At 38.5% G+C, this 16,045-nt stretch overlaps 1 protein-coding gene across 1 annotated transcript in view; it reads left to right on the forward strand.

The window, feature by feature from the left end:
• Nucleotides 1-226: 226 nt before the first annotated feature.
• Nucleotides 227-16,045, forward strand: part of LOC146468491 (receptor-type tyrosine-protein phosphatase S-like) — a 34,928-nt gene continuing 19,109 nt past the window's right edge. Inside the window, exons 1-10 of the mRNA XM_085124174.1 lie at nucleotides 227-458; nucleotides 591-950; nucleotides 7,180-7,437; nucleotides 8,961-9,233; nucleotides 9,966-10,220; nucleotides 10,819-11,079; nucleotides 11,798-12,088; nucleotides 13,357-13,650; nucleotides 14,254-14,643; nucleotides 15,444-15,670. Coding sequence (XP_084980300.1) covers nucleotides 401-458; nucleotides 591-950; nucleotides 7,180-7,437; nucleotides 8,961-9,233; nucleotides 9,966-10,220; nucleotides 10,819-11,079; nucleotides 11,798-12,088; nucleotides 13,357-13,650; nucleotides 14,254-14,643; nucleotides 15,444-15,670 — 2,667 coding nt within the window. The 5' untranslated portion in view covers nucleotides 227-400. The remainder of the gene's footprint in view (nucleotides 459-590; nucleotides 951-7,179; nucleotides 7,438-8,960; nucleotides 9,234-9,965; nucleotides 10,221-10,818; nucleotides 11,080-11,797; nucleotides 12,089-13,356; nucleotides 13,651-14,253; nucleotides 14,644-15,443; nucleotides 15,671-16,045) is intronic.

The raw sequence follows: 16,045 nt of genomic DNA on the forward strand, positions 1-16,045 counted from the left end.
GCGTAACCAGGTACAAGGGACCAAAAGACCAATTATTTACTAAATAGACATTCTTCCCTGAACAATCAAACAATCAAACTGGGGGCTTTGGAATTTTTAATCAAACACTCTGATTGGTCAATGTTTCGCGGTTGTGTTGATTTCAACCACTCACAAAAGACAACTGACTTATCGTCCACTCACGTGACCAGGCTGTCAACGAAGGAATGTATATTGATGCCAAGAGTTACGCGAGGTCGCGAGGAGCACACAGCAGAAAAAATATTCCAGATTTGTGGCATGAAATGACAAGAAGGTTTACGATTCAGCTGTGGCACGTGCAGTGAGCAAAAGAACGAAATGTAGTCAATTGTGAAACCGTGTTGTCAATTTGCAAAAGCCGACAAGCAGATTAGAGACCATGTTTAATAGAATGTTGTTTTGTAAATTTGCGTGGCTTTACGCGCTTGCTGGTCTAGGTTTGTTCTGCCTTTGTTTAACTTTTTAAAACTTCTCCAATTTTGCAGATATTTTGATTGTTTTGTCGGTAAATCTGTGTGCTAGATTAGAGTTTGATTTTAGCCGTTCGATTTATTCTTTTTGATTTCCAGGTGTCGCAGTTAGAGCATTCAAATTAAGCGCAAGTAAAGAGGTGGTCTCGGTGAATGTACGTCAAAATGTCACTCTACGATGGACTTACGAGATTTCTGCTGGGGAAACTTATACTATTCTGTGGGGAACAAGCAATGAAGGAACAAGTATTAGAGATATTCTATTCAAGAAAGGATCAGCGCAAGCGACGGCAGAACCCGTACGGACAATGCCGGCTAAGTATTCTGGCAGAGTGAAAATCATACAGCAAGCTTCCCTCTTTATCCAACGGGTTGATCTATCAGATGAGGGTTTCTACATATGCCAAATAAATGGTGCGTTTGTTACACTGAGGAAGAAGATCAATTTAACCGTGATAGGTGAGTGTGAAATTGTAATTTTCTGTACTTTTTCTGGCGTGCAAAGCAAAGCGGCTTCCGCTGTAAGAAACAATATAAAATATTATGTGATGAGCAAGGTCGAGTCAGTAACGGCGCTCTTTGTGTATTAGTGTGTTTAATTACTCTCTTCAGAACACTTTTGCCGCTTTTAGTAAATGTTGTTTATAGAGTGTATGGTAATGAATGCATCTGTCGTACACTCTGTATCCTATGTTCAAACAAAGTAACTGAGAAGGAATCCAGATCTTTTTCGTGCGGTCGTTTCGGTTTGGAGCGAAACTTGACCGAGATGCGATATAGATAAGAATCGTGCAGAAAATCTGTTACTCGGTGGAAAGCTAAGGTATAAACAACAAGATAAATGAATTCTTTTGAAACCACTATTCTTGTGCAACAATTTCGCGGGGCGTATTTATTTCTTAGCCAAAGGAAGCGCTTCTTCTATAAGACGTGCAGTTTTTGGGAGGAACTCGCACACAATCTTATCCATTTGGATTTCGGCGTGTCATCAGTGCGTAAAAATTGCGCTACCGATTACGCGATGAACCCGTACGATTTCTCCTGTTTGGCTTAAATTACCTACTTACGGCATATATTATCTAAGAGTTTTAAACTTTAAGATTTGTTTGAAAATCACATAAAAATAAAAAAATTATCACACAGGAAGAGATTACCAAACAAAGTTAAACGTACATTTCCGCGCAAATTTTTATAGTTAAATTTCACGAAATTGACAGGAGTATTGGTTTGTTTACACTCATATCAAATTGTTTAGTTTAACCGTGGCGTCGCTGGAGCAATGCTCTTCAAGAACTAGCTGATAATTTTTATCTATTTTTTTTTTGCTTTTTTGTAGTATATTGTTCGTCCGGTCTTTTATTCGAATACAAGATCTGTTCGTAGCACACGCGAATGATATTGCATCTAGCTAAGTGTCTTCGGCACCTTCAGCTGATCCTTGATGCAGAATCAAACGATCATGTATTCAAGTGCATTTATCAGACCCTAACATTTTCCAATTTGCGTGTCCAATATCGCCCACACGTAACATTTCTGTGGGATGAAATCATCTGAAGGGAAATGATAGAGGAGTGTTTCAAATGAAAATGTCAATAAACCATTTAGGAGCGTAGGATCAAGTGCGCGCGGGGTCGCGCGTTGGTGCTAAACTCTGCGTGAAATGAGTTTGTAATAGAGTGGCAAAGTCAAACTTTCGAGAACGTTTTTTGTTCCAGACATGGTGTGGGCCGTTAAAATGGGATAATCCAGAGGATTAATTTTTCTCGTGGCTTTCTTTATGACAGATCGACAAGGCCGCAAGAAACAGCCCTGTAGGTTTTACTATCGTGCAGAGCAAAACAATGCCCTCACAACCAAATCTGTTTGTTAGGCATTTTAGAAATGAGTTAGCGTCTATCCATTTGTTATTCATACAGAAACTGTAAATTGGACATAAAAAAATCGAGAGTGGGACCTTTCAGGGAGTGAATCGGGGCATTGTTTTGTCTTTGCTCGAGTATTGAACTTATGTTAATGACTAGGCAATCTTTTTTTTTTTCCGAAGAAATAATCCTTGCGTTTAATTTTTTATGACCAGCTGCCGCTTGTAATAAAAGCTTTTGCGCATACCAACCCCATAGTGAGTTAGTGGCAAAGTGAAAATTATTTGTCAGTTTGGAACGGAAGGTGTTAGCCCTTTAAAAGTAAAGAATTCATTGTTAAAAAGAGTTTCTTGTCAAAGTGACATTTGGAACGTTTGTTTTTGAGGGTTAAATTCGTTGTAAAGTTGCTTAACATTTTTAGTTTTGCTGTATACAAAATATTTTGAATACTTTGCTTCAAGTATGTTTTTACTTTCACTGAAATTTTAATTTCTTAAATTTTCATTGTGGGCAATGCCATTTATTGTTAAAATAATTGTTAAAATCTGCCTTGATCAATCACATGAAACAAAAAAAAAATTGACAGAAATGACATATATTCAAAATTAACACATGGAGTGAAAATCATGGTAGAAAATGGTCCTCATTTCCAACTCAGAAACACATTTTCGGGACTGACTTGATTACCATTGATTTCAAATCCTAGCTCAATGCATTTCCTAGAAGTGAGAAACAAATTGTTTGTAAATGTAACAATGATAATTTTTGGGATTTGAGTATTTGCCTGAGGCAATCATTTTGTGTTTGGCATATTTTTTTTTTAAAGTGGCATAAGCGAAGAAATTTCATCCAGACCATTAATACATAATTCTTTGTTTACATGACAATATGTAATATATTATCTGTTAGTATATTTATTAGAATTTAGACATGCTGGCTGGGATGATAAGGTTGTAGATATTGAATTTTGAATTATTTTTTAGTCTAAACTTTTGTTGGTTTAAGGCTATATACATATTCTTGCAAAAGTGCTCTAGCCTATTGATGATGTGAGGGGCAATGTAGTTCAGAGTCTATAATGTCTGCTTTTTTTTTAAACCCTAGCTGGCATCCTTCGTGCTTGGACGCATAGAGTGTTATTTAACTTGTATGCTTGTATGTGGTATCACATTTTGAGATATGGATGCGAGATTAGTGTTGTGACAAAAATGTGATATGGCTGCGAAATTAGGGTTGTGATAAAAAAAAAAAAAGAAAAAAGAAAACCAATTGATTGTGTATCGCTTCTCACCCTTGTACACAGAAACACAGTGTTCGATAGGAAGGACATTAAAACGTTTTTTGGTTGATTCAAAGCAAACTTGTGTGAAGACAAAGAAAATTTTAGTCCCACTTTAAAATTGGTAAAAACATTTGAACTGACGAAGGAGGAAACAAGGGACTGACATTTTGTCAAAAATAGGCAAATTTTTTCCAGGAGGTGAGAATTTCCTATTAACAATCAATTATGAATAAGGGTTGTTCAGGTACACACACTGACAGTACCTTAATAACAAGGATATGAAAATTGAAAACCTTTGTGAAAACTGCTCAGAGATATATGAAACCTCACGTTTCCAGCTGAGTATAATTTTCACCCATAGTAGGTAATTGTAATCTCCCATGAATGGGAACTTATGTAACAGGAAATTTAACAGCACTAATAATCCCCTTGCTTTCAAACTTGGAGTCCTTGATATTGATTTTGAATCTTAATTGCAGTGGGGTCATAAAGGGTTGATGAAGGTGTTAATGCCATTTACTAACTAACTTACAGTATATTGAAATATGTTAAGAGAAGAAGTGATTAGTGAATTAATAGTCGCCCTGATTCTTGCTGGTAAATGAGTTTTATGATCTCCACCTGTCTAGAGGACAATATGTTGAAACTGCATCAGAAACGATGAAATCATTTGTTGATCACTATATTGTCATGGAGAGGAAGAAAGCCTTGATACTGAGATTAAGACCAGCATGTGGTGTTAAATTTTGCATCTTCAGTTTCAAGCTCAATTCAACAACAATACTGTTATTTATTTCATGATTTATATATCAGGCAAGAGGAGGAAACATGTTAAATTATTAAAAACTGGATCATTGTATGATGCAATTCCAGGGATTTGATTGGCTTAGTGGCCAATTGGTACATGAACCATTATACCATGCCCAAGAAAAAGTAAAATCAGCTAGATCTACCAATATTATTCCACTTACACTTGTAAGATGTGAGATGATGACAACCAACAAGGCGCTATGCACCTCATTGGTTATCTATCATCTCATATCCAATGCATGCTCAGGAATAATATTGTTAAAAAAATTAGTCTCTATTTTGTTTATATAATAACCCTTTTTAAATGCCAGATTTCAACATGCATATTCTCCCCACTGTCTTTCATATGTTTCTAAAGACACTAGTTGGGAGAATTTCTACTCACATCAAGTCATTTTGTCCTAAGTGATCATTTTCTTTATTCTCATTACCTGTATGTTTGACAAAGTAGTGACATGGTAAGGAGAATTTAGATGCTGATATGGGTGCTAGGAAACTATAAGGGAAAGTAAACAAAATACTTTAGGGAATGAGTACATCCCGTCCATGCATTAATGGTTGAACAGAAGTAATAAATGCTCAGGCTAGTTGAATTGCTTTATGTACCTAAAAAACACACTCTGGGTTTAAGGGTTGCTTATGGCCTGAGATACAGCCTTATAGACCTCTTTCATAAATGGAGGGCTTAATTGTTATTCTTTTGTATGCATTTAAATTAGCCTTCCTGGCCTCGCTAGCATGTGTAAAAACAAACATATTTTCACTCAAAAGCGAGGCCAAGAAGGCCTATTTGCATGCACATAAAAGAATACTAATTATGCCCTCCATTTTGCAAGGGGTCTATGTGCCTTCTGGAATGGAGACTGATGATAAGAAGACTGGTACAAGTAAGGGATTGTGGGATTATTTAAATGGATGGATAGACATCGCACTGACGAGTAAATAAATGCATTTTTCTGCATTTTCTTGGGGTAGCATAGCTCTAGTTAAATTGTTCCACCTACTGTAATAGAGTGTTTCCTATACAACTGACTGCTTATAAATGCACTTATTCATTGGCGCAAAAAATTTCTATCTGTCTACCCAAATGATCCTGCAGTCTCCCGCTAGTACCAGTCCCCCTGTAGCTTCTGGAGTGGAGAATTACTGGTAATGATATTGATGCCGTGGTCTGAAATATGGCATTGTGATGGCAGGGTGACCTGGCAGTTAATGATTCAGACTTGAGAGTCAACTGGTTGCAGCCTTTACTTTTTTGTTGAAGCAAGAATGAAAAACTGTGGTGGGGGGGGGGGGGGGAGGATATGAGGGGAATAGAGTAAGGATTAAACCTGCACTGTGCTAACATACTATTTTAGGGAGTGACATTGTAATGTGGCTAAATATAATTAAGGCAAAGGTGAGGTAAGTTCTTAATATCTGTTGGCTAGATGTGATACATGTATGTGGTGGAGGAGGGGTGGGAGGGAACAAGAAAATTTTTTTATCCCCAGATCAAGGGTTCCAACAGTTCTCTTTCTATTTGTGTTTCATTGTGGATTCACCCACCCGCCCCTATCTCTTGGTATTACTGAGTCTGTTGGCAGCACTCATAGGATTGGTCCCTTTGTAGGGTTACCATAGATACCTCCCTACTGTCCTTAGAGTGAACTAACTTCTATTGCACCCGTTCCCAAGTTGATGCACTGACGATAAGTTTAAACCTTTGCATTTGTTGCTCATATGGAAACTGAGTGTCGGCTGCACGCATGTGTGTCAGCCACTTTGCCAAGTAATCAGTTTAAGCAAATTTTTTCTTGTAATTAATAAGGATTGAATCCTATGGAGTTAATCCTTATTAAGGTACCAGTGTAGATAATTGCCTATCTATATTCAGATCTTACCTCTCAAAATAATAACAGTAAATTGATCTAAAGAGGAGGTGGCCACTCAATTATTTTTAGATAATTGCCTAACTGTGTTTACATCATACCTCTCAAATTACATTAGTGACTTGATCCTGCAGGGATGAAATTATTTCAATCAGGTGAAAATTTCAATTTTCATCTCAGAGAAAACTTTTTCAATATAATTATGAACAAGTAATCAAGATTAGGTTCTCATCCTTTTTTTTATTTAACTGATTTCTTTTGGTAATCTCCCACTGTGAATACACTGATTTGATTTGCTAGAACTGTTATGAAGGTGTCCTGCATTACATTGTAGAAAATATGCTTATAAATACACTTTAATAATTAGTCAAGTGCAAATCACCAGTGTATTATATTACATTATTTTATCCTTTTCTTGCTGAATTACTATTCTCTAAATGGAGGTCAAGGAGTATGTTTTTCTGTTAATGAGAAAAAGAGCTGATTTTAAGATCAGAAAAACATTGTAATAAATGCTGTATTAACAAGGATCATGATATGTGAATTTTCAGTAAAGGAAAAGGAAGTAGCCATGCGGTGGGATTTCTCTGAGGGTTGTCACAGTTGGAGAAAAGTCAGGAAATTATCCATGGCTGAAACCAAGTGTGCGTGAAACGGGCTAATGAAAGCCATTTCAACATGCAGACTTCTTGTATTGGGGGGCATCTAAACTCCTTAGGGTTTCCATACTATGCTCGTGCCCACTTTGCTCTTTAATTATTGTAGATTTTCCATCCCACCTTCCTTCCCTTCCCCTCTACTTAACTCATTGAACCGTTTTAGGATAGAGTTTTAATTGAAATCTCTTGCACAATGTTTGGCAGATCCTCCTCGAATTTTAACACAGTTACCTCAGCAGTTGACTTGGAGTGAAGGTGATGTTCGTGAGCTCACATGCAACTCAGATGGAAAACCAAGGCCAAGAGTAACATGGAAAAAAGGCAACAGAATTCTTAAGCAGGGTCGACAAAAGGCAAAATTGGCTTTTTCACCAGTTACTTATAGAGATGAAGGAAAGTACACATGTATAGCTGAGAATGCAGGAGGAAGGAAGCTAAAAGAAGTTCAAGTCAATGTCCTTTGTAAGCATGTTGTATCAGTGGTGTTCAGATCTGGTTTTTCATGTACCATTCATGCCAACTCTCCCGGATACGGAACAAATCTCCCGGTCTCCCATACGGGTGACTAAACCTCCTGGATAAAAGCTACTTGGCGTCTTATTTGTATAATAGTCTAGTATTTCAACTCAAATTTTCCGTAAATTTAAGAAATATCGTGTCATGACTACATTTGCATGCCTGTTTTACCCAATCTGTCACAAACTGTGACGGAAACCAAAGAAAATACGCTTTTATCATTATTGCAATATAAGCGACTGTCTGATTGGATATAAACGTTCAACCAATTAAAGAGCAGGACAAAAAAGCTCTAGTTCCGTGCGAATTTTGTGCCAATGGGGAAGGGGTGGGGGTTAAGTGCATCAATTTTGTTTGGGGGAAGGGGTGCTCAGAAGATAAAAATCTCCAGATTTCAGATCTTCAGAGGTTGGCATCTCTGTGTACATGTAGTATAATATTTATGATTATCAAACACAAGGAAGAGTGTTTTATCTGATTTCCAAACACAAGGAAGTGCATTGAAAAAACAAGGCACAGCTGAGTTAATAACTTCAAGGTGTTAGGAAATCAGATGAACCAGTATTTCGAGTGTTTGATAGAGATTCTCTAATTATTGATAATTCTTGGAGAAATTCAAAGTAAAGGTTCACAAAATGTTATGATAAGTAATATCACATTACCAAACCTCCTTCGACGGTAGTGATTTCCTTTGTTTTCTCACCATTCCTTATTAATGAGTTTGAGAAGTACTGCAGCTCGACAGTTTTTTTTTTTTGTCAATTTTTATTGATTATTAAATATTCAAGAATACAATTTTAACCATTACAAAGGAAAGAAAAACATGTAATACTAGTTAATTTAATAAAATAAAACTACAACAGAAACATTAACAAACAACAATACGAAGTCAATTACAGGGGCATTTTGTATTTGAATCCTGAAATGAAATGAAATGCAAATTAAACTGAGCATCACTAATAGAAACTCTATGATCTGTGTTGTACAGGGCTTTCATTTAAATGATCACACTTTTCAATTACATATTTTAAAAGAGGTCTGCTGAATCATAAACTTACCTGTCACTGTTTTGGCTTGAATTTAACTTTTCAGCTCTGTTAATTGTCAATGAGTAATATATTGGCCACAAAATGTTTTCCCCCCGGCCTATTGGAAATTTGTTAATGGAGTTCATCCATAGGTTTCCAACATCATCTACATACAGTCGAACCTCTTTCTTACAGACACCAAGGGGACAAGAATAATAATTATTAGTGTCTGTATTACAGAGGTGTCTGTTTTAGAGAAGTAGGCTTAATATGGATTTCGGACTCTCAGGGACCAAGTGAACTGCACGTAATAGAATTGTACTTCTGTAAGGAGAGGTTCCACTGTAGCTGGTTTTACCCAAGACTATCTGCATGATATAATATTGTAATGAGAATTCAGATTTCACAGTGCTTCTTTTCCCATAATAATTTTACTCCCAGATTCTCCCAAGGACACCAACATTACAACTGATGCACCAGGCGACACAGTTAGTGATGGATCACTAATTAAAATTACATGCAAAGCCCGTGGAAATCCACCCCCGATATACAGATTTTTCATTGACGGTCAGGCTGTAGGAGACAGAAAGGCGATGAGGTCTGGTGTCTTTAAGGTGACAGCAATCTCCTCTCAACAAAGTGGTTCATATGGCTGCCAACCTGAAAATGACCGAGGCAAAGGACCAATGAGGACTCTCATAGTTTATGTCAGACGTAAGTAGATTTTGCTTCCAAGCCACTCTCTGGACCACAGGAAGATATGCGTTGGAGGGAGAGAGGAGAGATGACGTTACCATTCAGAAGTCCTGAAATATTAATGTAGCCAAAAATGTCGGAAGATGTTCCGACAACCTTTGAACACTTCCGACTCGCACGGATTGTAGACGTTTGAAAGCTTTTGCAATTGTTATAAAGATTGTGTTGTGATACAGTTAGGACACAGTCAACATTAAGCGCCTTTTTGGGGGAAATTGAATTGACTTTTGGTTATTAATCATGTGTTAAAGAACAACTTGTCTAGCTTTATGAGTCAGGCGTGAGAAATTGTCCTTGATGTGTGAGATCGATGTCTTTAGTCTGCAGGCGTGAGACTCATGCATAAGAAAGAATATGCAGTTCCAGAAAATATCCATGTCTGTGTAGGGATTGGAGATTCCAGGGGGGAGGGCTGGGTGTGGGTGGTTGGGGGGGGGGGGGGGGGGAGTCTTACAGGCTAAAAGATGTAAAGGAAAATGTGAAGCTAAATTGGTTTCCCAAAGGGTAGGGAGGGGGGCTCTTGGAGAAAATCCCCTCTGTAGAGAAGGGGGAAGGGGGTATGGATATCCCATATTAAAATTTAAGGGTGTGGAGGTGTTTATAATAGCATTTAGTTACCTACAGTGTGTACATGCAGGATTTGTTTTTTTGTTTTTTCCCTTAATAATATTGTTTCTTTCATCCTCTCAGATTCACCTGAAATAACTTTACGTCCTGGCCGCAAAATTGTGGATGAGAATGGCCAAGTTACTGCACGATGTGAAGCCGAAGGCTTTCCTCCACCTGTAATCAAATGGGTCAAACTACATGGTAACAGACAGGTTGGAGAAGGAACTCCTTTGTATCTTTCAAATGTTCGGAGGTCAGACAGAGGCATTTACAGATGCATAGCAACAAATGGATTTGGCCAGGATGCCACTGCAGAGTTTGAAATTAATGTGTATTGTGAGTAACAGATCTATAATTATGCTTTATTGAACAAGGGTGAGGTTGATATAGGAGTTAATCCTACTCAGGCCAAGAACCAAGGGAACTGTCGGAACATACCAGCTGTGCATAATATAAGCATTCATGTCTCAGGTCACATTGTCACATCATTTAGCAGGTGTGAAGTGAAGTCACTTGCTGGCTTTGTCTCCCTTGCTTTCATATTCATTTTGAACATAAATCTTAACTTTTACATTTTGAATTGTAAATTTAATTGCTAGCTGTAGGATTTTAATTTACTGAAAGTTTTAATTTTAGTATAAGTAGTGTTAGCTTTAATAGGATTTTGATTATAAATTTTTACTTCTTAGTATCTTAGCTGTAATTGTGTCCCCACTTTAAGCACCCTGTCTTCATAGTGTGCTAGACCTTCCAGAAATGGTAATAAATTTGATCTATTTTCTTTATCTATTAGAACTCAGTTCTTATTTTGCAAGGCCTTTTAACTGGTGCTCAGGCAGCGTGCTCAGTTTTTGAGCTGGCTACTTAAAAAAAGGCCGTGATCTGTTGTTTCCTATGATGCACCATGTCTCATCTTATTTCTTTTTTCAACCAGATGCTCCAGTAATCAACAGGACAGCATCAAGCCAGGATGTTCCAGCATGGGCGGGGACTACTACAAACTTGTCGTGTGTCGCTGATGGCAACCCTGCACCACGTTACATCTGGACAAACTCGTCTGGTAAAGTAGCCACCTCGGAGGAAAATGGGATACTTCAGGTGACTCCGCAAGGTGCAAATGGTTTTGGACCGTACACATGTACAGTGCAGAATAGCAAAGGAAAGGATCAGCTGGATATACGGCTAGTGAAAGTTGGTAGGTTGAAACTTGTGACTTGTTTAAAGTGGCTATCACGTAGTAGCGTAAAGCGCCACTGCAAGTAATTCCCATTCTTGTTTGTCCTTATTTACTTTTTCTGTATTCTTTTTGTCGGTCACTTACCCCAGACCTCCAGTTCTTGCTTGATCGAGTCCTGGCCACGGTGGAGAGAAAACTTCTTTTTTGTACTGAATACTAGGTAATACTTTGGCAGTCCAAGTGTTTTGCTTGTGTGGAGGGGATGCCATTTTGAAAATAATATTGATTTCCCAAAGAAATGTTTCTAAAGGGGTTACATCTGGTCAGCGGTGTAAATAAATTAGTACCAGACCTTTCTCAACAACCAGATTTCATTTATGCAAGCTGTCTTAAGTGACGAGAGTCTCAGCAATTTTGTTGTTCCAGGATGTGTACATACTGTTAATAGTATATGCCCTAGGTCATTGAGTGACACAATATACAGTGTAGGATGTATAAATATGTCCTTGATAAGGAAGAGCCTTAACTCTTGAAGCCCAAACAATGAGCAGCATCAAATTTCTCCTTGTAATATCAATGCTTATTCAACCCGAGATCATGAGAATTAAGGATATAATCACCTAAGGTGAATTTTTCTTGATTTTTAATAACCTATCCCCAGTACTTTTAATAGAAAAGTATGGGGGACAAGATAGGAGAATTTGTTCTTTGATATTAGGGGTTTGCTTCCTTTCAGATAAGCCAGTGGTGCAGCTCAAGATCCAATCTCATTTATCTTCGTCTCTTTCCTTAACTTGGACGTTGCTGTCAGCGGAGAGCAGCAACAACTTTTTACTGTATTATACCATACGGTACAGGACAAATGACAGGATTACATGGACAAGAATCTCACCAATTTCACCCAATGAAACATCTTACGTATTAACTAATTTAACACCATATACTGAATACACTATTGAGTTGGATGCGACCAATAAGCACTTCACTAGTAATCCATCGCGTGTTAGAGCAATGACAATGGAAGCAGGTAAAGCATTGTAGGGGCTTAACTGGGACGTTATATCCCTAGGGTAATGGTTGGTGTATAAAGATAGCCCCGGGGGAATGGGCAAGAGAGTCTGGGGGAGTAGAAATAGTCCAAGTGGATTGAGTTGGATAGGGTACATGTAACTCTGGTTGAGGATGGTGTAAATTTGAAAGTCAATCTTAGGAATGGGTAAGATAGCCCTGGGGGAATGGGTTGTGTAAGTTGTGAAAGAATGATTGGGGTGGGCCAATCCTGGGGGAATTTGTAAGATAGCCCAGGGGAAATGGGTGGTGTAAATCATGTAGGGATTGTTTGGATGACGAGTTGACCCTGGGGCAATGTGTGTGATAGGCCAGGGGTAATGAGGGGATAGTTAGGGTGAGTTGATCCTGGGGGGATGTATAAGATAGCCGTGGGTGAATTGGTTGTGTATGTCTTGAGGGAATGGTTGGGATGAGTTGATTCTAGAACAATAGGTGTGATAGCCCAGGGGTAATGGGTGGTGTGAGTCGTGAGGGGATGGTAGGGGTGAAGTGATCCTGGGGCAATGTAATGTAGTCCAGGGGTAATTGGTGGTGTAAGGTTTGGGGGGATGGTAGGAGTGAGTTGATCCTTGGGCAATGTGTATGATAGCCCAGGGGTAATGGGTGGTGTAAGGTTTGAGGGGATGGTAGGAGTGAGTTGGTCCTTGGGCAATGTGTATAATAGCCCAGGGGTAATGGGTGGTGTAAGATGTGAGGGGATGGTAGGAGTGAGTTGGTCCTTGGGCAATGTGTAACATATCCCAAGGGTAATGGGTGATGTAAGTTTTGAGGGGATGGTAGGGGTGAGTTGATCCTGGTGGAATGTGTATGATATCCCAAGGGTAATGGGTGATGTAAGTTTTGAGGGGATGGTAGGAGTGAGTTGGTCCTTGGGCAATGTGTATAATAGCCCAGGGGTAATGGGTGGTAAAAGTCTTGAAGGGATGACTGGGGTGAGTTGGTCCTGGGGCAATGTGTAACATATCCCAAGGGTATTGGGTGATGTACGTTTTTAGGGGATGGTAGGGGTGAGTTGGTCCTGTTGGAATGAGTAAGATCACCCAGGGGAAATGGATGGTGTAATACATGAAGCGATTGTTGGGATTGTGAGTTGATCCTGGGGCAATGTGTATGATAGCCCTGGTGAAGTTCCACGGTATATTATTGCCTATCATACATCCCTTGAAAATATATTTTGTGCTCTTTTCTTAGAATACATTTGTGTCTTGAATTGTATTTTCTCAGCTCCCAGTCCACCAGAGAGTGTTAAAGTGAATGCAATTAATAGCACTGCAATTCACGTCAAGTGGAAACCACCTCGTTACCCTAATGGACCTTTAAAGTTATACACAGTCTTGTATGACAGAACTCAAGACTTTGTAACTAGTAATGCTAGAAAGGAGTCAGTCATGCCAAATGTTACTCAAGTGTCCATTGGTGGCCTTGCTCCGTTTACTAACTACACCGTCAAGGTCATGGTAACAAACAGTTTAACTGGAAAGGAGAGTAAAGCTGTGACAGTTGTAACCAAGGCAGCAGGTAATGATGATGATAATAATGATGATGACGATGATAATAAGATTTGTTTGACCAATTTGTTCAATGCCATGGAACTTGTACACCATTTTTAGCATCATTTAATATCAATTCTCAGGATAACCAAACAAGTTTGAAACAGTGGTGAAAAAGTTGAACTTATTTTATGAACTTTTTTTGTATTAGACAACAAACAAACAAACAATATTCACCCTACCCTTAAAATGTCTGCCATTAGTCTGTTACCCTTCTAGTGTCCAAATTCAAAATAATAACTTGTAATAATCAAAGATTGGGGAGTGCATTTAATGATCTCAATCCCAGGCTCTTTGTCAAGTTAGTGATGATGTCATCCACCCCTGCAAAATCTGCAGAGATGCCAGATACGCAGCCCAAGATCCATTCATTCATTCAATCTGTATTTAAGGGGAGGTTCTTTCTTCATCAAATGGAACAATAATAACTTCTCATAGGTGATGCCTTTGCTCCCCATGTGGAAGGTTTTTTTTAAATGCATCTATACATTTTATTACTGCATTATAATAACAATGACAATAACAATAACAAATCTTAAATTTCATTTTAAAAATATTTTCTCTTTCCCAGCTCCGAGTGAACCAGTGAACCTTGAAGCCAACACCACTGGAGCCTACAGTGTACAGTTGAGGTGGAAAAAACCTCGCGAGCTGAATGGGATTATAGTCTGGTTTAAAGTCAGAATGGTCTGGAGATTCAAGAATGTAAAAGGAGACTATAAAGATACCACTCGTACAATTCCTGCTAAAGTGACAGCCAGAGCGGGAAGACGGAGATTTAGACGTGACACATCAGATTATAGAGTGTTGCGTCTGGAACCCTTCAGAGAAATTGAACTGAAAAGAGTGCAGCCTTTTGCCCTCATATCAATACAAGTGTCCGAGGGAACCACAGATTCTAACAATAAAGTGATGTGGAGTCCCTTGTCTAACAACCAAACTATAGAAACCATGGAAGGAGGTAAGGTCTTCCTGAGACCTTTTGATCAACATCCAATCTCTCCTTGCAGTGTCAGTACATGGCAAAACTTATAGGCTCTAAGAATAAAGGGGATGATGACAACCGAAAGGTTACCTTGATGTTTAAGCATCTTCTTAAAAAATGTTCAAGTTTATTCAAAAATTCAAAAATTTAGCAAGAAAGAGAGACTGGCCTGCATGTAGGGAGAGCTAATCTAGGCGGGCCAGACTTACAACTGTTTAAGGATAAAATCAATATTATTACAGTCATCACAATTAAAGACAGAACAAATAGAATTTAGGGGAGGTAGAGAAATCACAAGTAACACACACCAAAAAAGAAAAGAAAAAAAAGTCGAAAAATTAACGGAAAACAAAACTGAATGTGTTGCAACTAATTGGCGAGACCTATTTTCTGCACTATGATAGGCGTTTCAATATAGTCATTTTCATTTATCAAAATATCGAGAAGCTGGCGAATTTCTCCTTTGAATTCTTGCTTAGGTAAATCTTTTATACAACACGGTATCTCATTCCACAGTCTTACGCCAAATGGCGAAAAAGAATGTTTATGTATTTCTAGTCTAGAATTTTGGACGGAAAAGTTTGACACGAGTTGGTTTATCAACTGTTGGAATTGCTCCTTTTTTGAGAAATCTATGGTGATCACTTAGAGAATGTTTATGTTGGTATTGGGGCATAAGGTTCAAGTGCCCAGAAGGGCACCAGCAACATTACACTGAAGGTTAAATGTTATCCATTTCCAAAGAAAATAATCAAGACTACTGTGTTTTTTGTTAGCTCCTAGTGCACCACGGAATGTAGAGCTCAAAAACAAAGAAGCTACGTCTTTAAGAGTAACATGGTTACCACCAGAGTACCCCAATGGAATTATTCAGAAATACAGAATCATTTACTCCAACAACACCGGCAAGAATTACACAGTGGATGTCACCAAAGGACTGAAGAATTCTACTTTATTTTATATTCTCTCTGGACTTAAGAAGGACACAAACTACCAAATATATGTAAGTCTTCTGATATGTACACTGTCATGTTTATAAAAGGTTAGTTGTGCCTGCATACTACATTATCTTGTTTTGAGTTTTCAGTTCTCCCTGCATGAAAGTAAACTAACCCACCCTACTGGTGTGTCAGTACTTTTGACCTTCACTCCCCACCCACCCACCCACCCAGATGAGTATTTTGATTTTCACACCTTATCCTCCCGAAGTTGCATTTTGCTTTCAAACCCCACCCTGCCCCCTTATTGGTGTTTTGATTTTCACACCTAACACTCCTTTTGTCAGTAGGTTTTGCTTTCACACTCGACCCTCCTTTAGTAATGCTTGGCCCTTCACACCCTACCCTCCCATAGTAATATTTTGCCCTTTACATCTCAC

Source organism: Pavona decussata, unplaced genomic scaffold (genome assembly GCF_977016875.1).
Source record: "Pavona decussata unplaced genomic scaffold, jaPavDecu1.1 SCAFFOLD_130, whole genome shotgun sequence".
Classification (NCBI taxonomy): Eukaryota; Metazoa; Cnidaria; class Anthozoa; order Scleractinia; family Agariciidae; genus Pavona; species Pavona decussata.